General features: G+C 37.2%; 1 protein-coding gene across 2 annotated transcripts in view; it reads left to right on the forward strand.

Annotated features, from left to right (window-relative positions):
* Exoc4 (exocyst complex component 4) overlaps positions 1 to 22,689 on the forward strand; it is a 689,148-nt gene that overhangs the window by 23,035 nt on the left and 643,424 nt on the right. For both annotated transcript variants that reach the window (XM_028768362.1, XM_028768363.1), the window contains exon 3: positions 6,786 to 6,980. In XM_028768362.1, the coding sequence (XP_028624195.1) occupies positions 6,786 to 6,980 (195 nt within the window). The remainder of the gene's footprint in view (positions 1 to 6,785; positions 6,981 to 22,689) is intronic.

Raw genomic sequence — 22,689 nt, forward strand, 5'->3', positions numbered from 1 at the left:
GTCACCTATGACCAATCAGATCAAGTAATGTGCATAATGAAATTCTTGAGTGATCCTATTACTGTTGAATACACTGTAAAATTGCCTAAAATGAGATGCCTCAGAATCCATGGATTCTGCCAGCCGTATACCACCTGTTAGGATGGCATTGACTCTGATGGGAGTTATTTGATACAGATTGAAGACTTGTACCATACATACCATGCTTGGTGATGTTTCTCCACAGTATGAGGTGGAAATGAGGTGGATTCAGTGCAGTTTTCTTCAAACATATTAAATAGTCAGTCTGATGTTTATTATAGAAGAAGGGTGGGCAAAGTAGTGCATGCACTTGGCTCTTTGTGTGTATACAAACACTTAACATTTTACTTGTTATTGGCTGTTTTCTTGGTATTAGATCTCATGCTAAAAACCTGCTTTTCTTGCCTATAACTAGAAACAACTATGAATAATTATTCAAGTGATGTTGCTAGTGGCCTCATTATTCAGGAATGCAGCATTCATTACTTAACATTTACCTAAAATGACTTTTGACTTTTATGTAAGAGTATATTTTGAAAGGTAGATGTAGGATGAAGAATCGCCTTAATTAATACAAAGAATGTCATAGGAGAACAGTGTGGCTTTTGTAAGATGTTATTTATAGCCTAAATATCAGTGAAAATTCTTACCTATTTGAGAAAAGGAAGAAATTTTCTTCTAGAAATGGACAAGATAAACAATGACCAGCAATAAGAGCTGTAATTGAAATGCTAGACAGTAGTCTTAGATGCATTATTGTAGTTGTAAGAACCGTGAGGTGTTCTTTCCTTAAAGTTCAAGGCTTTCTTGATCTGTGTCTGCATCTAGTAGCTGAAGAGAAAGGTGTTGCACTTGGAATGAGTTGAGTGGAGAGTTAAAAGAGCTAAAGGGAACTACAGGAAATAAAAATGTGAGGGGCAATTTAAACATGACCTATAGTTCCGAAGGGCTTTTAGACAGAACAGAGTGCTATTTCTCAAGTTTATTCTTTCTGTGAACTTTTTATAAACTCTAAAAGACACTCTATTGGGCCCTTCTCACAGGCAAATGTGCATGACAACACTTAGATGTCAACTTACTTCCACTTCCACAAAAGGGATAGAACAATAGTTCGTATTCGTAAACCTATGTGACATTGATGTGTTGATTTCTAGTGACTGTTTCTCACTTCCAGGGATCATCTTGGGTTCTTTCTGGCCCACAGGTGTCCCACATTGTTTGTACATTGTTGTGCTTTTATTATGGTGTTAGCACCTAGAGACATTTTCCTCTTTATTTTCTCAATTTGAATTCAGCACTTTTCTGCCTTTGTTAAGCAGAATTATTGAAAATTATGGCCTTTCTGTGTTATCCCTGGGCAGGTATATGTTAGTCCTTGCTATTCCTCTTACAAAAGATAAGGCAGGTTTTTATGTTTTTTAAAAGTCCCAGTTAGTTTTTTTCGTTTGTTGTTTGTCCCAAGGTTGGGTTACAAAAATTGTTACCTGTCTGCCACCTGTCTCATCTCATGTTTCCCTTTTCAATAGCCTCTTGAGCCCTGCTTATATTTTCTTCTTCTGGTCTCTAATTAGAGTGACTTACGGTTTTATATATTGACCCTGTGGTTCTTGGTACAGCTGAACAGACGATTTGAAGCAAATGTCAAGTTACCATAATTTCATGCATGATAGAATGATTTTAACAACTTGACTTTCCATGGATTTATTTATGAATGAAGCGTGGCTATCCATGGATTTATAAATGCAACAAGGTAATAAAACCTTTCAATATTAATTAAACATAACATAACAGAGTGAAAATGCTGTCATCACATTTATGAAATCAGAACATGAATTTGAGAAATAAATGTTTATGTGAATTTGGTACCTTTTTGACAGATAGAGTCCCTGTTTTCCATCCACACTTAAAAAGACAATTTATATTTATTAACAAATTTATGTACATTTATGGATGCACCATAGTATCTGGGAATATGAACACACTGAATGATGAGATCAAATACTATGTACATCACCTCACATAGATACTATTTCTCTGTAATAAAACTACTTATAATATCTCTTAGCAAATTTCAAGTACAAAACACATTGCTATTAACTTCAGTCAGCATGTTCTATAATAGATCTTTTGAATTTATTCTTCTTATCTAATTAAGAATTTGTATCCTGTGGGTAATATCTCTGATAACTGTCATTCTCTTCTGAGCTTAACTTAAACAGTTTCACATGTGAGTTCATCTGGTATTTGTATGCCTGGCTTCTTTCCCTCAGCATGATGTCTTGCAATTGCATGTTTTTGCAAATGTCAGGATTTCCTTCCTTTTAGAAGATGGACCGTACATATTTTTAAGGACCGAATGCTGCATGCACATACATGCATTATTATCTTTGTCTGTTGATACATTGATTCTGTCTGATTTTGTCTTTGTCACACTGTATGAACATGGTAGTGCAGATGTCTCTTTGACATACTGATTTCATTTCCTTTAGATATAAGATGTACCTTGATTTATGGTTGGATTATATTTAAATACTCCCATCATAATATGAAAACGACACAAACTAAAAAGTACATTTAATGTATCTTGTCCATTGACCATCCCAGCTTGGCTGTAGTGCTGTGGAAGGCCCTTTGTTTACCCTCCTGATTGTGTGGCTCTTTGGGAGCTGTAGCTTACAGCTGCTGCCCAGCATTGTTACAGAGTGTCACATAACATAATGCTAACCTGGGAAATGATCACAATTTGCAGGAATGTGTCTGCTGAATATGTCCCACTTTTATATTGTGAAGTTGACGTTGTGAGTTGGAAACTGTCTGAATGCCCAGACAACTGCAACTCTTGGTTCATACAATAATGTTATCTTAATTAGGATTCCAATACCCTTTTTAAAATTCCTTCCTTTTATTTATTATTATTATCATCATCATTATTATTAGTTATTGTTGTTTGTTTGTTTGAGACAGGTTCTCTCTGTGTAGTCCTTGGCTGTCCTAGAACTTACTTTGTGAATCAGGATGGCCTTGAACTCACAGAGATCTGCCTACTGAATGCTGGGATTAAAGGCTTCTTCCCTATCCTGGCTTTATAGTATTTCCTATAATGGTTTATTCCTCATCTTATTGACATGTATTTTTCATGCAGTAGTATGCATGTATTTTGGTAGTACAGATCAATGAATTTGGTGTTTATATATTTGAATTTGTTACTGTTGTGTCAGAGAATTCACTCCTGCCATGTGGCCCAGGCTAACTTTAGACTTGGCTGTTGTAGCTCAGGCTGGCCTCAAACTTAGGCTCCTCCTGTCTCAGGTTAGGTTACACAATGTGCACTACTACTCCATGTGGCCTTCTGCTTCTCATAATCAGTTCTCACCTACATCCTGCTATGCACAACTACTGACATAAGCTCTGTCACTGGATTAGATTTGCCTGTTGTGGAACTCCTACACATGCCCTTAGTGGAGCTGTCTGTCTTTTCTCAGTATACAATTTTCATATTTTACATGTTTTTTTTTTTTTAACTGACTGGTCCCATTTCCCATTTTTCATGATTTTCTAATCAAAAAGGCAAGGACTCAGGATAGTTTGGTAGTATAATTTCTTGTAGTTTCTTATGTCTCTACCTTGTTAGTTCAGTTTAGGCAATAATCTTGGTGATGTTCATTTTACGTACAACCCAGTGCCAGTGTGTCTTCCTGCCATTCTTCACTATTTTCACTTTAGTTTCTATGTAGTAAGCAAGAGTGGGAAGTGATCCGATTGTGTGGGTGTGCTAGTATGAAATTCCATAATGTCTTTTCCCATCACACAAGAATTTGCCAAGCCTTATGCACACTTTGTAAGTTTGTCACCCTCATTCTTGGTCAAGAGCCTAGTTGGGTGTTCTGACAAAATTTATTTTTGCCTACTTTCATGGTAGCCATTATACATGGAGGGAAAGACTAGAATTGTAGAATTAAGGTCATAAGAGAATATCAGAAATCAAATTCTATCATTTTTAAATGGAGTGATCTTAATAATAACTACTTAGATCAAGAACTGTAAGGGAATCTCTGAACGTCCTTGAGAGATATTTAAGTCGAAGAAAACCAGACATAGTAATTACAAACCAAGCTTCCCTCACATCACCCTTGCCCGGTCCCCAGTTCATCCATGCAAAGGCTCCAGCTTACATTGCTGAGTTTTCCCTCCTGGACATTTCCATGTCTGATAATTGTGCTTATACTGTTCTTGAGTTTCCTGTTTTGGAAACTGTATGTTGACTTTCTGCTATGTAAGGAGAGCGATTTTGTCTTTCTCCTGACCACCACATATTCCTCCTTCCTCTTTTTAAAATGGTAGCTATTTTTGTTTTGGTTAAGCTATCTGTGCCACCTTATTGTAATTATGTAAATATTTACATCTGAGCCATTGATGGTCTTGTCTTCTGTGCAGTTCTTGCTGCCAGTGTTCTCTCTGGGGTGATGAGGACAGCCCTGTAGCCTTCTTCTGTGTACGAATCCCAACCTTACACATTTCACCTGTGTTCTTGTATTGATGGAGCAGCATTTCTCAGACGTTTGCTGATTCTGTTCATGTAGTGTTTACTTCGTGAGCACTTACATGGCTCAAAATGTCTTTTTCTTCATACTTAATTGATAGCTTTTCTGGGGAATAATTCACTCACAGAAATGTGAAGAAATAATGTTCCTTTGTCTTGGAAGCTTTAGTTGGGGTCTAATTCACCAAGTTTTGTGTAGGCCCTGCTGTTTTCTTTCAAAAGCTTTTAGATTTTCGTTCACTGTCTTTGCTGTCTGTCTCTGTTGCTCTATCCCTCTCATTTTCTTATACTTTTTTCATCCTCTTTCCTGTCCCTGTCCCATTCCTGTGTCAATCCCTTTCTTCTTTTTCTTAGATTCTCAAGGAAGGCCAGACTGCCATGGAATTCTTGGTTCCCCTGACACAGCCTCTTCTTACTCTGTTGTCTTCCTTACTTCATGCCTCCTTTCTAATTGTGCAGCTTTGGCTAGTGCTGGTAGAAGGACTCCTGCCCATGTTGCTTGATGGGATGCTGGTCTGCAAGCTATCCCTTGGGACATCTGTGGGAGTCTGAATTCTTCATTTACGCTTTTCATGTTCTGCTGCTGCCTTTCAGTGCAGCTAAACCCACTGCAGGCTGAGGCCCTCAGCCCTCCTGATCTGCTAACTCCCACCGTCCACCATCTGTCTGACTGGCTGGCTTCTAGGATGGTACTGTGGTCTTCTGTTTGCTCTTCCTCCTCTGTTCTTTCTTTCTTGATGTCAGTATCTGTAGACTCTCTTTGCTTTTACCATGGTACCATTGCAGGAAGCAATGGGGAAAGCTAGAATTGTCTTTGTCAGATTTTTTTTAACCCCTGTATGAAGTCATACTACCTGCTTCTCAAAGAACATAACAAGTTCTTATTCATGACCACTTTCGTTACATGAGAGTTCTATAGAAAATTGATTTAGGTATTGTGAAATTATAAAAATAGAATAGTTGTTTTCCCAAGAAACTTTCTAGCCTTAGCAGTCTTTTTCACATTTTTCATGCTCGTTAGATAAATACTGAAATTTTATTTTAGAGTTATCAGAAGCACAGTGTTATTAGTATGTTCACTCTCAAAATATTCTCATTGAAGAAGAATACAGGTTTTCAGAAGAACAGACACACAGACTCTCTAGGGTGATGGGCGTGCCTCATACTGTTGATAGTTTGTATTATATAGGTGTGCATGGTTGTCAGAATGCACCAATGTTACACTGGAGTTGCAGTCACCTTAGGGGAAATAGAGACAAACTAAATAGAAGCATATGCTAAGATTGTCAACAGTGTTTGAATGAGTTATGTGAATTTTGATGATAATGAATTTAAAAATCCCCTTCTCCCCCAACAAAAACTCAAATGTAACAGCATATGCTTGAATCCTAGTGCTTGGGAGAAACAGGTAGTATTATCACAAAATCAAGGCCAGTGAATTTGAGCCAGTCTGAGCTACATGAGAATTTATCATTATTAAAAAAAAATTTCCTTTTCCATGTTTTAAACATTGAAAATTTTAAGGGTAGAAAATTACTTTATGATGTGAATGTGATTATTGTCTGTCCTGCAACCCCCTTTATTCCCAAACTTCTCTACCTTTATTTCATCACATTTTATCCATGAAGTGGTTAGAATGCACAGGTGTACAGAATGCTGGAGATTGTCTATTTAATATTAAATTTACTAACTGATGCTTAAAATGGGAGGCAAAAAAATTCCATCATGTCTCTTTAAGATTATCTATGTGTTTATTTCTTTTTCACTGTTGGACCTAATTTTATTCTGGTCATTTGGGGTGAGCATAGAGTTTCTGGTTTTCAACTTTGGCTGGAGTTCTAGAGCTGTAAGTGTGGGCTGAGTGGCCTTCAGCTGAGAGGGAAATTGGGAAAAGGATATTAGCACTGGGCTTTTATACTGATTATTCACATTTATATGGTGCTTCCGAGTGCCTGATATCCATTGAATTATTTCTAGATTCACTCAAAGATATGCTAGAAGTAGTTTTCTCATTTTATAGGAGAAAAAATAGAAACAGAGAGACGTAGTAAAGCACATAAGTGACTCAGTCCAAAATCAGGATTAGACCTTTGCAAGGGGACTAGCCGAGGGGAATAAACGGGAGGCAATTAGGAACTGTTATACACAACAGGGCCAGTGAGGAATACTAACCAGGTCAGGCAAGACTTTGAGCCACCTGAAGATCGAATATGTTTTATTGTAGGTAAAAGAGAATCTGCTTTCCTGCAAGATGCTGCTGCATTGCAAACGGGATGAACTTCGCAAGCTCTGGATTGAAGGAATTGAGCATAAGCATGTCCTGAACCTACTGGATGAAATTGAGAACATCAAGCAAGTGCCTCAAAAGTTGGAGCAGTGCATGGCCACCAAGCACTACCTCAGCGCCACGGACATGCTGGTAAGGCAGCCTGTACAGAGCCTCACTCTGCACAGTGTGGAAGTGCTCTTCTTTCTGTACATAACATGATATAAATGACCCTTGGAATCTGCAAGCCTTGCAGGGAACCCTAGCTTGTTCTCTTCCTGTAGTGGTTGGAATGTTAGATGGTTATTATTTATATATTTTCTGCCCTCTGAACCAAAGCAAGAAATGTAGTGGAGAGAAGTCAGTACTGAAATCATGTTGAAATGGTGATGAGAGATTCATTTTAGCTTCAGAGGAAGATCACGAATCTCATTTTAGAGGAGGAAATCTATGTGACACAGACATGAAGATTTTAAAGTTATGTGTTCCACAAAGGTTTGGATGTCAGTTTTGGATTATAGCTTTGCTTTGTTCTTTTCACCTGATAAGAAAGAAAATGACTTCTTTAATACTAATCTTAGAGGTCCCTTTGTAGAACAGCAGTGTTCTGTGGCCTGGCTTTTACTACCTCAGCCCATGGAGTTCTGATGCTTTTGGAATTAATGAAAGTTCCTAGAGGATGCAATTTGTGGTGAATGCCAAGCCAGACTTCACTCCCTCTTGGTCCTGACTTTCCAGGGCTGGTCACTTTTCTGGAGGACTAGGTTTTTTTTTTGCCCATTGACACACATTTGTACCCACTTTCAGCTCTGTAGACTTCTGTAAACGCTTTCAATAGCAGCTGTGTTGGATTTGAGTTGTTTTGTTATCCACAGTGGGGTCAAGTTCTTTATCTTCATTTTTGTTTTGTTATGTTTTCAGATTATATTGGTGAAAACTCTAAGGGACTTGGTAGAGGCACTAATTGAATAATTCATTCCCTTCAATGAGGAATCTTGCTGGAGGTTTGCTATAAGGAGTTTTAATGAATTTGGTAACCAAAGTGTGACAAGTGCCCTGGTGTTTTATCCCATAAGTCAACTGAATCATTATTTTTTATAGTAGAAGGAGTGGTCTTGGGGTAGTAAAAGAATTAGGGTGTGTGTGGTTGTTGTTGTTGGGTTTTGGTATTGGCCGTTTAGTGTAGGGCCTTGTACATGATTGATAAGCACTCTGCTCTATCATTAAGCTGTATCTTCAGACTTTCTGTACTGAAATCTTTTGAGACAGGATCTTTTGCACTTGTCAAGGGTGTTCTCAGACTCATTCTGGAGGCTGGGTGGGCCTTGGGTTTGTGATTTTCTTGCCTCAGTTTTGTGATTAGATGGGTCAAAGCCCTGCACAGCCAGGTCCAGCTTGTTTCCAGCATCTTGTCAGAGTAGCATTTTAGTACATAATGACTGGGAAATTATTTTAGTTGATTTATGCATAATTTTGCTAATAATAAAGATTTAGCAAATAGAATAGATAAACTTATATATGCTTGTTGGACACATAATATAGTTTGATTTACTGAATCACTGTTTTGGTGTGTGTCTGCTTTTAATTAAATGGCATGTACTAAAATGGGTTGTTAGGATTTATTTAGGTTAATTATGTTCATTTTAGGATTTCAGATTGTTATTTTATGGCCCTATTACTTATGTGCTAATTTATTTATTTTAAGGTTTTTCAAAAATGAGTATTGCCCTTTTGTTGACTAATTTTTGTTCAGGACTTAATTAAATAACTTCATCAAATTCTTGGTTGTAAGTTATAGAAATTAAATTACAGTATTTTTCCTTGGTGTAACAAACACCTGAGATAAATCAGCTCATGAGAAGGACCTGGTTTATTTGTGTTTTAAGGGGTTTCAGTTCATGGTGGCTTGGACAAGCCATTAGACAATGTTGGGTACATGTGGCAGAGGAGGTTACTACTTCATGTTGTCTAGTTTTGTAGAAGGGAATAAATTATTTATTCTCTCTTTTACTAAATAATAAAAGTCTAAGACTTTTTTGAAGCAGTTTGTTATTTGATTATCCATTCTGACTAAAATCTTTCTGTTTGGGGTGGTGGGAGGAGCCAAGAGGTCCCCTCTCAGACAGGGCCAGTGTGTAACATACATTGGTCCTTTCTCCCAGTCAGTTGTCTTTGTATTCTGGATACCAATCCTTTGTCTACTACATGGGTTATAAATATTGTTTTTGAGTTGTTGTTTCTCGTTTTACTTTGTTCATGTTTATCTTTTTACTATCTTCTATTATAAAATTTTTAATGCAAAAAGTACCTCAACTTACTTAAGGTATATAATTTTAAGTAAACATTTTCATCCTATTGCCTTTAAGTGAATTTTCTGTTTTTTTCTTTAACCCATCAAAAGTCCATTTTTATTTATGTTGTGAGACAGGGATCTAATTATATTTTTCTCCTTGTAGCCAGTTGGCTGTATTTATTAAATCTTTTTTTCTTATTTATAATGCCATATGTCACATTCCAAATTTTCACATGTGTATTTATCTCCAGGTTTTTATTTTGTTCAATTGGTCTTGTTTGTGCCTTTTTGTCAAATGGTCCATCATTTTATTCAAAATTACTTATACTCTTCTTGACCCTCTCTTCTTCCATGGTAAGTTTAGTATCAGTTTGTCAAATTACACAAAAAGATGAAAAGAATTTCCTTGACTTTAAGGGAGTTTGTGTATTAGCAATCTTGTCTTTATATTAGTGAACACGATGTTTACTTATTCATTTTTGTCTTTTGATAATGCTTAGAAATATATTACTTACAGTTTTACATATATTCCATACATCTAATGTAAACATGCTTTCTGAGGGCTTAATAATAATGACTTTTGATAATGTCTAGTATTTTCTCATTTATCATTTACAATGTTTTTTGAAATTAAAATATAACTATATCAGTTTTGCCTCATTCCCTTTTTTCCCCCTCCAACCTTTCCATATATATATATTTCTAATACACACACACACACACACACACACACACACACACACACACTCCTAAACATGGCATTACAACCTGCTCAGTCTTTATGATGTGACTTGTATGTACATGATTTCAGGGCTGAACCCTAGGTGCTAGATGACCAAAATGGGGGCTTTTCCCTGGAGAGGATTCTTTCTCCTGCTCTCTGAATTCCTAAGGTGCTATGGTTCTTTTTCTAGGGTTGCCTAGGGTTGAGGGCCCCATGAGATTGGCCCCTTGTGTTAGCATGTCTGTTGGTATTGTCCTTGTTCAGGTCTTGTTTAGGTAGCCATGTTGGCGTAGCTTCTCTGGCAATTCTAGGAGATGCAGTCTCATAGTAACTTCCTGTTTCTTTGACTCTTCCAGTCTTTCTTCCCCTTACACTCTGGTCCCTGAGCTTTAGGCACAGAACTTGTGTTGTAGATGGATCAGGTAGGACTGAGCTCCACACAGTCACCTGTTCTCTGCACCCTGATGGGCTGAATTTTCCCACAAAGATCTTAATCTCCATCTGTGGCTCAGAAGATAGCCTTTATGAATCATTTCTCTGCCTTTGCCACATGAGTCCAGGGATGGAACATAGGTTGTCAGATTGTGCAACAAATGCCTTTATCTGTTGAGCCATTTCGCTGGCTTGATTTTTTTTTTTTTTATTAATTGACTGTATATTTTCCAGGAGTGATTACCAATCCCATCTGCTTGGATTTGGCTTAAATTTACTCAACTTTCTGAGTATCTCAGAGACTATGTGTTTTCCCTTATGCTTTCATAAGCTACATGGATTTTATTATCATAAAATTGCTTTTATTTATGTGGTAGATCATTGATTGTGGGGTTTATATCTTACCTGTCCCCACAACAGTGACACTGATAGAGTCAGAGTTCACAAATCGTTAGTTGGGTAAGTATGTGAAAGACTTTAATATATAGAGGAAATGATATTTCTTAAACATACTTTTTTTTCCAGGAGCTGTGTTTTTTCTTCTCTGCTTGGTGAATTTATTTTTTGATAAAATACTCTGATTTTTAATATTTTATACTATTTAAATTAGCAAAAGCAGTTTCAACAGAGCTAATATGATTGTACACCTCCTATGTGCTGGTATTGTAAATATGGGAAGTATACCAACTCTTTTCACTCTTAGAACTGAGATAGATGGGTTTCTGGTATTATCATTTTATAGTAGAGGTAATTGTGCTTGATTAAGGAAATTGGTGTATCCAAACATTCAGTAATTTGTCCATCCTGTCCCCAAAAGGTTAGAACTATTTTCAGCACTCTTGGGTATATAGGAGTGTAGTATAAGGTCTGCAACTGCTCTTCTACTGACTTCATATTGAAAATACAATCTCATTTCCCCTCTCTATGGCTGTGTGCTGTTACAAGTAAAATCTACTTAAGGAATCTCTAGGGTCCAAATGGAAATCGTCACTAAAATGCATCAGAGTAAAGTAAAGACAAAACAATCCAGTTTTTCAAGCTCCACTGATTTCCTTGGATTTGTTTGACAGAAGATTTTGCATTTTCATTTTGAGGCAGGTGCAGATATAGATATGTAGTAATTTGATCCCTCCACAGTGTAGGTTAATAAACCCAGAGTAAATAAATCAGTGGTGACCCATGGCTTTTGCCATCTCCTGCTATTCCTGTTTTAAAATTTGACCTGTCTTATAGCTGTAGGCTTGGCTTCTAGGTGGAATTTTATTTCTTCTTTTGATATGATAACCAGAATATTGCATAAAATAATTAAATTGTCATGACAGGTAATGTCTGCAAATAGGCCCAGCCTTTTGTTTCCTTCTTTAAGGTAAACAGCTGCTGTTGGCTTATGAAAAGCTAAAAATGATCCAACAAGAAGACACACAGAAATCAGAGGCTTGATTAATATTGTAGCCTGTAGCTTTGTGATATGTATGGTTTAAATTAGACCTTTGCAGTGTTGTGCTGGGTTGATGCAAGCACATTAATGACATAATTTCTGGTGCTGCATCACATTTCTGCAGTCTGGCTTTGTATTCCACTCACATTAATTGAAGTAATTTTGCCAGTGAAGCGTGTTTCAAACCTCTGCATTTAAATTGAAATTTTAATTCCCTTATTGTCTTGAAAAGACGGCTGAAGATGCCTTGTTACAGGTTTCATTATCACTCAAAACACTCCAGCTGCTGGTTTTAATGTACAATGACTGATTAATTCTGGAAACAATTATTAATATAAGAATAGCAGCTTCTTCCCAGTGGCATGAGTAACCAGGAAGATATTTCATGAGAGTTAATATTTTTATAAACTTTTTTTTCCCCAGGGAGAATTTATGTGTAGAAGTCTGCATCATATGAAAATTGTAGGGAACGCTTTGAAAACCACTTACACAAGTTCTGATTTATCAGCTATAGAAGTCAATTCATAATTGCATTCAATCAGTAGAAACCAAGCCAGTGTAAGTCGTTTAGAAGCACTTTAGCTGACAGTCACATAAGACTTGTAACTAAAATAAATTTTCATTTCTAAGCCTGCCTGCGATTATAGAGATTTTGAATGTCTTTTTAATCATTTTGCCTTTATTTATATGCCTTTGCAAAAGGAATCCATAGCTATATACTCAGATGAGGATTATTATGATAATTATGATAACATATTTATGTAGTTGTCTTTTCCCCAGAGGATCCCAGAATGCTTTTCTTTGAGCATTGTGTAACAGAAGTATTTTACTTATACTTTGAAAATATGGCCCTATCTGGGAAAAAGAGCTATTTAATTGAGTAGTTTTCTAGAATTCTATAATAAAAATATTGTAGTATTTTCAGTTCATATGATTCTTTGAAGTTGTTGGATGATACTGAGAACGGTGTGTGCCAGTGTGGGTTTTAGTTGTGTAAGACCTAGACTTGAGTCTTAGCTTTGACTCTTAACAGCAGTTTGACTTGTGGCCAGTCATTTATCTTTGCTAAAGGCTTGAGTCAAGGCTTCTATATAGCTCTGAGGTTTATTGAAAGGTTTAAAGTAAACACAATGCATGTTAAAAGTTCTTTAAATATTTATAGTTATTCAATTTTTTAATTGGTTCATATTTTATCTGTATTGGTCTTTGCCTGCATGTATGACTTTGCTCCTTTTACATGCCTGGTGCTCTCAGGAAGTCCAGTAAAGGATATCAGATCCCTGGAACTGGAGTTACAGATGAGTGTAAACTGCCATGGAGGTATCAAACTATGAGGGAATAGTTTGAGGGAATCAAACTATGTCCTGGAAAAGCAGCCAGTGCTCTTAACTGCTCAGCCATCTCTTTAGGCCCTAGTCCATTAAAAAAACCATGTGGTGATGCAATTTTTGATCGCTTCTGTTGTTGTCACGGTTGTGAAGGTGGTCTTAACCGTGGAAGAGCTCATGTGCCAGCAGGGTGAGAGATGAGAAATAGTGTTTGTCTTGTGAGAAGTACAGTGGGAGACATGCAGAAAAAAGGGATACTAGGGAGAGTGGGGTAGGGTTAGTGTGGCTTGTGATTTTGGGGTAATTCTCTGTGGCTGCTTTTAGCCTTTTTTGAAAGCCCTCATTTCCTCAATCTGTCTGATAAGTTAGGAAAAGCTAAAACAAAGCTATTGAGTGACGTGACTTTTGTGTTCCAAATTAATGAATAGGTTTGTGGTAGCTACAGTTTTTTTCTTACAGAATAAAACCACAAAACTTCATAGTATCTATTTTTTCCTGCTGTTCAAATCTCTTTTTATTTGCATTTGGTTTTGATGGCGAGGGTTTTTTTTTTTTTTAAAGTCAGACAGTTTGGTAGGTACCTTCATTTTTTTTTTTTAAATCTGCTATTCATTTACCTCTTCTATTTTAAAAATCAATAGATACTCTATTTCATTGTGTGAGTCCCTCATGCAGTTTAGCAGTTTTCATTTAATTTATCTGGAGCAGTGATTTCTAATCTGTTCCTTGAGTATCTTTCAAAAATTGTAGGCCACAACCCAGACTGATGAAATAGAAATCTCTGGTTGTGGGCTGCTGGCTTTGGTCATTTTTGACAGTTCCCCCCCCCAAAAAAAAAAATTGACCAGTTTATAGCCACATTTGGAATTCTTGGTGTAGGGTTTAACGTATGCTGTGAGATGAAGCAAGATTAATTGTCCTTGCCTTTATTTAACTCCAACTCAAAGTATAAATAGTCGTGAAGCATTTGTACTTGTGTGAGACTAAAGTGGTAATATTTACTTCATGTAGAAATGTTTGCTGGTGTTTTTTTGCCATCCTTTATTGTAGTTTGGATATAGCTGGTGCCCGGTGGCTTCTATTCTGATATTTCAGGTAGATTATGTAGTTTCAAAGAGTTTAGTGTAACAGTTAAGCTGGCTAGGCTAAGACTCAACAAGTTTGGACTGGTTGTGTGCTCGATTTTAATCTTGCTCATTTGCCTCTTGAATCTTTGCTGTTGATCTGATTTTCTTCAGGGCTTTGGTGGATTGAAATTGGGGTACAACTATATTAATTGACAAGTGATGGCTGTGTAGAGTATGACAAAGTTGAAACAATCTTGGGAAAAGTGGAAACCTTGGCAAAGGGCTTCAAAGATGTTCCAGATTCTGGTCCTGCCTCAACAAGTCTCCAGTGCTTTTAGCCTAGAGAGGTGAATCACTTTCTGTCCCTGATTTTTAGTGTCATTACCTATAAAAATGATAAATATTATTGAATGGCTAGGAGAATAAAAGTGAAATATTGCATGTAAGTTGTGTTTTGTCCAAGTTAAAGCAGTCTAAAGATTAAAAACGCTATATGCACCATCATTGTCATCATTACCAAGTGCAAAGTAAGAACAGACAGTAGCCCTGGGCCTGTTTACACTGGGCAAACAGCAGTTCTATCCTGATGCCAGTGTCACTAGGGCACACATTGTTCAGTCAGGTAAACTACACGAGTGTTTGCACACTTGATTTTAGAGGACAAATCGTTCAGAATAATGTCCTAGTTATTTGTTGTTATCCATTACGTTTTTGTTTCAGTTTTACCTAGAGGCTTCTTTGAGCAGATATTTGATTGGTTAGTTTTCAGCCAAATGTGAGCCAGATCTTTGTGCCAGTTTAAATGACAGTAACCTGTGTTGATAGATTTCAGTGTCTCAGCCTGATTATGATCTAAGAATACGTAGTAGTTCTTACTTAGCTTGACAGAATTAACTTGTTTCAAAGTCTTGTTTTCTCTGATGTTCATCCTGAGCCTAATGAGTTCTGTTTCCTTTGCTGTAAATACAAACTGCCCCTTTTCCTGTATGGGATACTCAGAGTGCATGCTAGTAAGGGCTGGGGAGGCTGCTCAGCTTTCAAGTGCTTTAGAGGCAAATGCAGAACACTCCTGAATTTACCTAGATTAGATAGGAGTTTGAAGAGATCCTCGGAGACCTTGATTCTCCAACTCGTAGGAGAGTTGTTTTAAAACTTTTTCTTGTCACAGAATAACAAATAAGATGCTGAGTAAGTGTAGTAACTGGGGCATTTTTAAAAAGAGAACGTCTTTCTTAGTTTTCTTCTGCTTGTGGAGAAACTTAATTTGAATACTCTTCAGAGAGCTCTGTGAGAACTGAAAATTAAAGGGAATACAGGAGCTCCCCCCTTCATGTACAGTCCTTTTCTTTGTCATATGGTGTTAGATGTAGTGTAATATAGCTGGGAAAGTAAAACTTTTTCTTTTTAAAAGAATAAATAAGACTCTTAATTTGGTTTTATGCCTCAGAACTCTGGGATTGGAACTCTACATGTAGAAGTTTGTGTTCATGGAGATCTCTCAACTGTTCTGTGTTCAGGAGCGCCTGCATCTATGTTTTTGTGGATATAGTTATTTATCACAATAAGATTTGTGATAAAGAGACATTTGCTATGAATTAGAGATAGGGAATTTATTTAAGTCATTTGTGATGTACTAGTTCACATACCAGTGTGAACTGTCATCATAGCACAACATATTCCTAGATTTTATTATGTGCTGATATTCCTAAATAGTTACAAATGAAAAGAAGCCATGTTTAAGATATATAAGACATGCATATATATATTTGATTGGCTAGTTTTCAACCAAATGTGAGCCATTTATATATATAGTCTGATGAATGAAATTCTCCTCTATGAATTATTGTCTTTCATGTTCCCTTGATTAAACATTTATTGCTTTCAGAATTTGGAAGAAAAACAAAGCTTAAGAAAACAACATACCGTACCCCCATCTGTAAAATCAAGATAGGCATCTAGATAACCTTTAAAGACCTCATAAGAAAAGGTTCATACATTTCATCTATCAGCTAATGTCATTTTGTGAAGTCTGAGCTGATGGACTATCTTAGAAAATCCAGTTAGCTCTACTTCAAGACAGACACCCCTCCACCCCCCCAAAAAAACCCAAGCAAACTTTAGCTTTAATAAAATATGAGTTATTTGTGGCAGAATACAAATGTAGAGAGAAGGACAAAAAAAAAAAAAAAGAAAGGAAAACTTAGCAGTACATTGTCAGAAGAAAGTTCAAGAATAACTTAATAAGAGTTTGTTTTGTAAGAGTAGTGTGGTGAAATCTTTGATGAAGCTCCAATTCTCATTTGGTCTCTTGGAGTTTTGTTTTCTGAGATAGATTTGAAAGTCTAAAGTAATTCACAGATTTTTTTGATTTGCTGATACTTTATCTTATAGGCCTCCTTCTTCATGCACTTATCAATAACTTCATGTCATTTGCTTTATTCTGTAAATTCCATTATCTCTCAGGCAGTCTATTGCATTAAGCTCTGAGTACCAAATATCACCTCATTTACTTGAGGTGTGCTTGACCTCAGCCCTTTTTCTCTCTTTGTTAATGCACCAACAAGCACTGCTATCTCTCTGGAGCATTATCATTTGGCTGTTAGCTCAACTAATAACAGCCCTTCATTTGAGCTGATGAAGGTTTATTAAATAAAAACATGTAATAACCCTGGCAATAATGAAAGGAGAGTGGAGCTAGACAGTATCCCGTTTATAATGGTGAGAGCATGCTGAGTCTGCATTGTAGGTATGGGCTTCCTGAGGGAGATGGGGCCCTGAATAGGTTAGATCAATGGTGTGTTATCAGACTGGTTTAAGAATGGACAGTTTTGATTGTCTGACCTGGTAACTGTTGATTAGTACACAGGCTGAGGACTTAGGGGAAAAAGATGGTCTTACTCCAGGCACTTGGCCTTGTTCTGAGGTGCAGCTATCTTGGGAAGTCTGTCTTAAGTAGCAGACTGTCAATAGCCCCGAGGCCTTCAGACGCTGGGAGTGTAGATCCATAGAGAACCAAAAAGTCTGTTTTCTCCAGGGATGGTAGCATCAGAAGTTGCTTTCCCTGTAGATCCCTAAGCGTCACCTAAACCTCATTATTTCTCTGAGCCTTGAATGGACTCCTTTTATTCTGTTTTATATACTCCAACTCTTTTTACTCCTAACATTTTCTCCATTGAGTAGTCTAGCTCTTGTAACCATTGAGCTGTCATGCTATGGACAAAAGTTAAGCGAGTGACATCACTGAGTTTACATCAGCAATGGAGACTCTTGTGAACAGGATTTGCTTTTTTGTATTTCATGTCTCTTACTTATGATATAGTCTATTATTAAAAATGTGCCTAATTCATCTGATGCAGTTAAATATACAGAGTTGTGGGAAGCAGTGTGTGTGTGTGTGTGTGTGTGTGTGTGTGTGTGTATTTAGCAAAGTGGGAATTCATTAAGGGAAGGTCTTAGTAATTTTGGGCAGAGGACACTCTTCAGAGTTCTGTAAGTGACCCAGCATTTTGCAGTAGTGCTCTGATATCCCAGATATAGCAAAGCTTTCACTCCTGCTCCCCAAACTGTTAGGTTTATCAGCCTAAAATAATAACAGATACAATGGCTTTCCAAAGAAATGTTTTTATTCAGGAATAAACAGGCTTAATTATTCCTGGCTGCATGTGCTATGACAACTCATCGACACATTCAAGGAGGCAAAGACTAGACCTTTTCACGGTTAACCTAGGAAGGTTTTCAAAATTATTTCCAAACTATTATCTTTGGCCACAAGGATCACTACCAGGAAGTGTCAGCTCAAATCTGTAAATGGTAGCTGGACAGGTGGCTAAGCAACAGTATAGTTTTTGTGTAAAGTTGATGTGGCCTCTGCTTAAGATTGTTTTAAGAGACTCTTTGTAATCTTTTTTTCAGTCTTAGTCCCCTTGAATGAGGACCCCTCCATTTTAGCCTCTGTACTCTGTTAGAGTAAGTGACTAAACTGTGGGAGAAACTTTTTAATTTTTATTTTATCAAAGTAGTTAGCTCTGGCAAGGACATACATTTCCTGAAACTTTTCCTTTTCTGTTGTGGATGAATCAGTCTCCTCAGAATGTGAAGTCCAGCCCTCACCAGTGAGAACTTGGGGGTAGACAGCCACTACTTAGGGATAATAGATACATAGCCCTTTGTGTGCTTGCTAGACTGGTTTGGGTTCTGGTAACCTTTTTGGAAAACAATTGTTTTGCCATGTTACTTTTGCTTCGTTTGCATGTTTTTTTTTTTTTTTTTGTGGGATAGCAAGGTTGTTCTTTGTTTTTTACCAACTGTGAGTCTGACAATTTTCACAAGTTGAAGCAAGCTAAATAGACAACATTTGATCATTATGACTCATAAAAGCAGTAATACCTGAACCTATTATCTTTAAAGCTTTGTTCAGTTGCTTTTCTTAGTCCCTGTCTGATAAATATTTAAAATTTTATAAATTAACTGCAACAAAGTAGAAGCATTTAGAAATGGAAGGATGTAGGATTCTTGATCTCGTGTTTGCTTAGAGATCTAAATGAGGGCAGATCCCCAGGGAGGCCTGGAGACTGGCAGTCAGTCTATAGCTCACTCTCTCTCTCTCTTCAGGTAGATACTTGCGAGTAGGGGTCCATCTAGGAGACAGGTTGAAACCTCCTGCTTCTCTTCTTTTTTGGCTTGTATCTTAGTTTCTTTTGGAGATAGTTGCTAATATCATTTATCTCTGTGAATCTCTCCTCTACGAAATTAAAAAACAAATCTATTATTTTTTTAATAGCATTTCTTTAATGAAGTAGTTGCTTAGAATGGCCCACTTCCAAGTGTTCCTTAAAATGTTTCTACAGATTCACAACAACACACAAAAATTAGATTGTTTGTTTGTTACTTAAAAGTCTAAGGGTTGCTGAAAACAGTCAATTAACTATGAAACAATAATCTCCAGTTCTTGATGTTAATATCAAATTGAGAAATAAAATGTAGGAAGACACAAATGGTCATGACAGTCCTTTATTATGGATACCTGAGGAGAAAAACTCCCTAGAGAGGTCTGAATAAGTTTAGTGGAGTCTTTATTAAACTTTAGCATGACTGTTTCAAGCAGATTAGCAGGAAACTACCTTGATCTCCAGTTGATTCAAGGTTTTAAGGGCAAAGACCATAGTTGTGATGCACATGGAAAAGCAGCTCTGAACATCTGCAGCAAGCAAACCTTGTTTATAGAAGTAGAGAGATAGCAGTTAAACGATCAGGCAGTTAACCTTTAGCTCAGGGTCACACTGTATAGGACTTTAGGACTGCTCCAGAGAACAGTTTTACACAAGAGAGTTTAGCATTTAAAGTATTCTTAGGAATATTTTCATGAGATGGCATAACTATAGTTCAGTAGCCCACTACATTCTCATTACAAATACCTTCATTTATTGTAGACATAGATGTCACCACTAGGCAGAAGCTTTTGAACTTTTGGTTTGGCAATTGTGCATTTTGCCTGTGTTTGTATGTTGTAGAGTAATGTTTTTTAAATTCTTATTTTTTTAAACATCTATATTGAATGGCATGCATGCTGTTCTATTCAGTATCATTTCTTAAAACATTTTGAAAATGTTGCTTATTTTCATAATCTTAAAGGAAATATTGTTTTTACTCTAAACCAGTTTGTTATCTTTATGACCAGTTTCTAACCTTGCTGACTAGAAAACTAACATTCTGTTGGATTGGATAAAGGTCCCCAGTAGAGTAGCTACACATATCTACTCATGGTGGTTATGGCACCATGTACAAGCTCTTTGCCAGCCTAAACCTGATCACTTCCAGGAGGGAAAGGTGAGTCGGGCATGAAGTTCCACCTCTAATGAAAGAGCTACTAGCAAATCTGAGCTGCTAAGAGAGGAAGAGTGAGTTTTATCTTGAGTCTAACCCCTGATAAGTTGATTATGCTCCACTAGTAGCCCTACATCCAAAAATATTTGAGCCTCATGAATTGGCCTTGATGGTGGGAAGGAGATGGAAAGGAGGCAGTGTTGGGTAGGATGGGAAGGGGAGTGGATTTACAGATTGAGGGTGAATATGTACAAAATTCTCCAAGAAGTATTTAAAGTTTTCTGCTTGTAGTAGTTTCTTTTTAATTTACTATGAAGTTTATTTAAAAAATATGTATAGAAGAAAAATTTAAATATTTTTAGTTCTTTCTTTTCAATATGTAGTAATCTAACTCTAAGGAAAGATGTGTGTTGGAGAATTCTAGGAGTTTATTAAAGACTACTTCATGTCTGAATATACAAGATCAGTTCTGTGAAGAGATGCTTAGACATTTGCTAATTATCTACATTTTGAATGTTGTCTGTCTAGTTTTATAACATTATTCAGTGTTGACTGCCGTACTTATGAACCTGATTTTGATAATCCTAACCTCTTCAAGCAGATTTCTTTTATCTCTAATCTAACAGTATCTTAAATTCTTGTTACTGCTTCATTGGTATGTTATTTTATGAGTGATTCATGTCAACCCACTCCCTCAGAGGCCCATATCCTGAAGACCACCAGCCTGTGGCACATTCCTGGGTGATAGAAATTTCAGGTGGTGGGACTTGGTAGAAATACATTAGATCTTTGGGATGAGGTGCCCTGGATCGGAGTATTGGCTTCTTGGCTTTGTGAGGTGAGAAGATATTCTCTTTCTCATGGTTCTGCCGTATGTATGGAACTGCCACAAGCCCAGAGCAAAAGGATTCTGTCCTCAAAGATTGAAACCTCTGAAATCATGAGCAAAAATGAAAATTTCCTCCTTGGAAGTTGTTTATCTCAGTTGTTTCATTCCTGTGATGGGAAAATTGTCTGATTTACCCAGTGAGCTAATTTATACAATGGCCATTTTCTGTATTCTAAAAAACTTGCTTGACTTCGGGAATTTTAACTTTTTGAATGGACTTTGAAGCCTCCAGAATAAAACAATTGTGTGTGTGTTTTTTAAATTGCCATGAGACTGTTACTCTTCTGTTACTGTGATGAAACACCATGACCAAGGCTGCATATAAAAGGAACTGTTTAACTGAGGGCTTGCTTACAGTTTCACAGGGTTAGTTTAGGATTACTATAACAGGGAGTATGGTCATAGTTAGGCAGGCATTGTGTTGGAGCAGTAGCTGAGGGCTCAAATCTGATAAGAAAGTTGCAGGAAAAGAGAGAAAAACTGGGCCTGGCATGGGCTTTTGAAACCTATTGCCCACTACAGTGACATACTTTCTTCAACAAGGCCTCCTAATCTTTCCCAACAGTTCCACTAACTGAGAATCAAGCATTCAACATATGAAGCTGTGAAGCCATTCTCATTCAAACCACCACATTCCATTTCCTGGCCCTCATAGGCTTGTAGTCATATCATGATGCAAAATACATTTAGTTAAACTTCAAAGGTCTTCATAGTCTTTCAGTCTCAATACTGTTTCACAAGTTCAAAGTCCAAAATCTCCTCTGAAACTCAAGGCAGTCTCATAAAGTGTTACTGTAACACCCTATAAAAATAAAAACAGTGAGGCTGGAGAGATAGCTCAGCTGTTAAGAGCTCTGACTTCTCTTTCAGGCATCTTGAGTTCAATTCCCAGCAACTATATGGTAGCTCACAACCATCTGTAATGGGATCTGATTCCCTGTTCTGGCATACATACATTCGTACATGCAGACAAAGCACTCATATACATAAATAAACAAATCTTAGAAATACACATTGCTATTCCAAAAAGGAGGAAAGGGCACATGTAGGGGAAATCCTAGACCAAAGCAACACTGCAATCCAGCAGGACAAACTTCAAATTCTTAGAGGGGTTTCCAGTCTCCCACTCCTTCCAGCTTTGCTGGTTACAACACATGTTTCTCTCCGGCTGGTTTCACTTCCTGTTGCATCTCTCCTTGGCAGCTACCTCATAGCTCTGGCACCTCCAACATCTTGGGGTCTTCTGTGCCATCTAGTTTTCACTTTTACAGCTCCATGTATGTAGTAGTTTCTCTGGGCCTCCAGGCAAAGACTTCCTTGTAACAGGTCTGGCCTTAGTGGCTTTCCTTAACTGGGGTGGAAGATTACACAACCCATTTCCTATATCCTCTTGACCCTAAATCCAGAACCACCTGACTAAATTTGTCAAATTCTGCTTGTTGGGGCTGGAATCTGGGCCTCCTCCTTGAAAAACATTTGCATAAACTTTCCTTGTTGCTTAGGCCTCAGAGATCAGTAGGGTTCAGGATTAGGTCTGGTCTTGTCCTGAGATTACCCTTCTCTGTTTCCTTTGGTACCAGGCTGTTCTTTAAAGCACTATTACAGTTTCGGCTGCTCCCTTTCTCCTCAGACTGTACATCTTATATCTTATTTTGTCCTGCTTGCTGCTTTTCATTGTGTATTTGTGTGAAGAGTGATCACTAATAACCATGTGCCACAGTCAATACTATGCTATCTCGAAATTTCCTCTGCCAAATCAATCAATCTATAAAACTCTTCAATTTAGTCTCCAGCAGATTTTTAGGACAGGGCTAAAAGCAGCCACATTCTTTGCCAAAATATCACAGGAATGGCTTCTAATATTCCTC

The sequence above is a fragment of the Grammomys surdaster genome, unplaced genomic scaffold (genome assembly GCF_004785775.1).
Source record: "Grammomys surdaster isolate TR1022 unplaced genomic scaffold, NIH_TR_1.0 186, whole genome shotgun sequence".
Classification (NCBI taxonomy): domain Eukaryota; kingdom Metazoa; phylum Chordata; class Mammalia; order Rodentia; family Muridae; genus Grammomys; species Grammomys surdaster.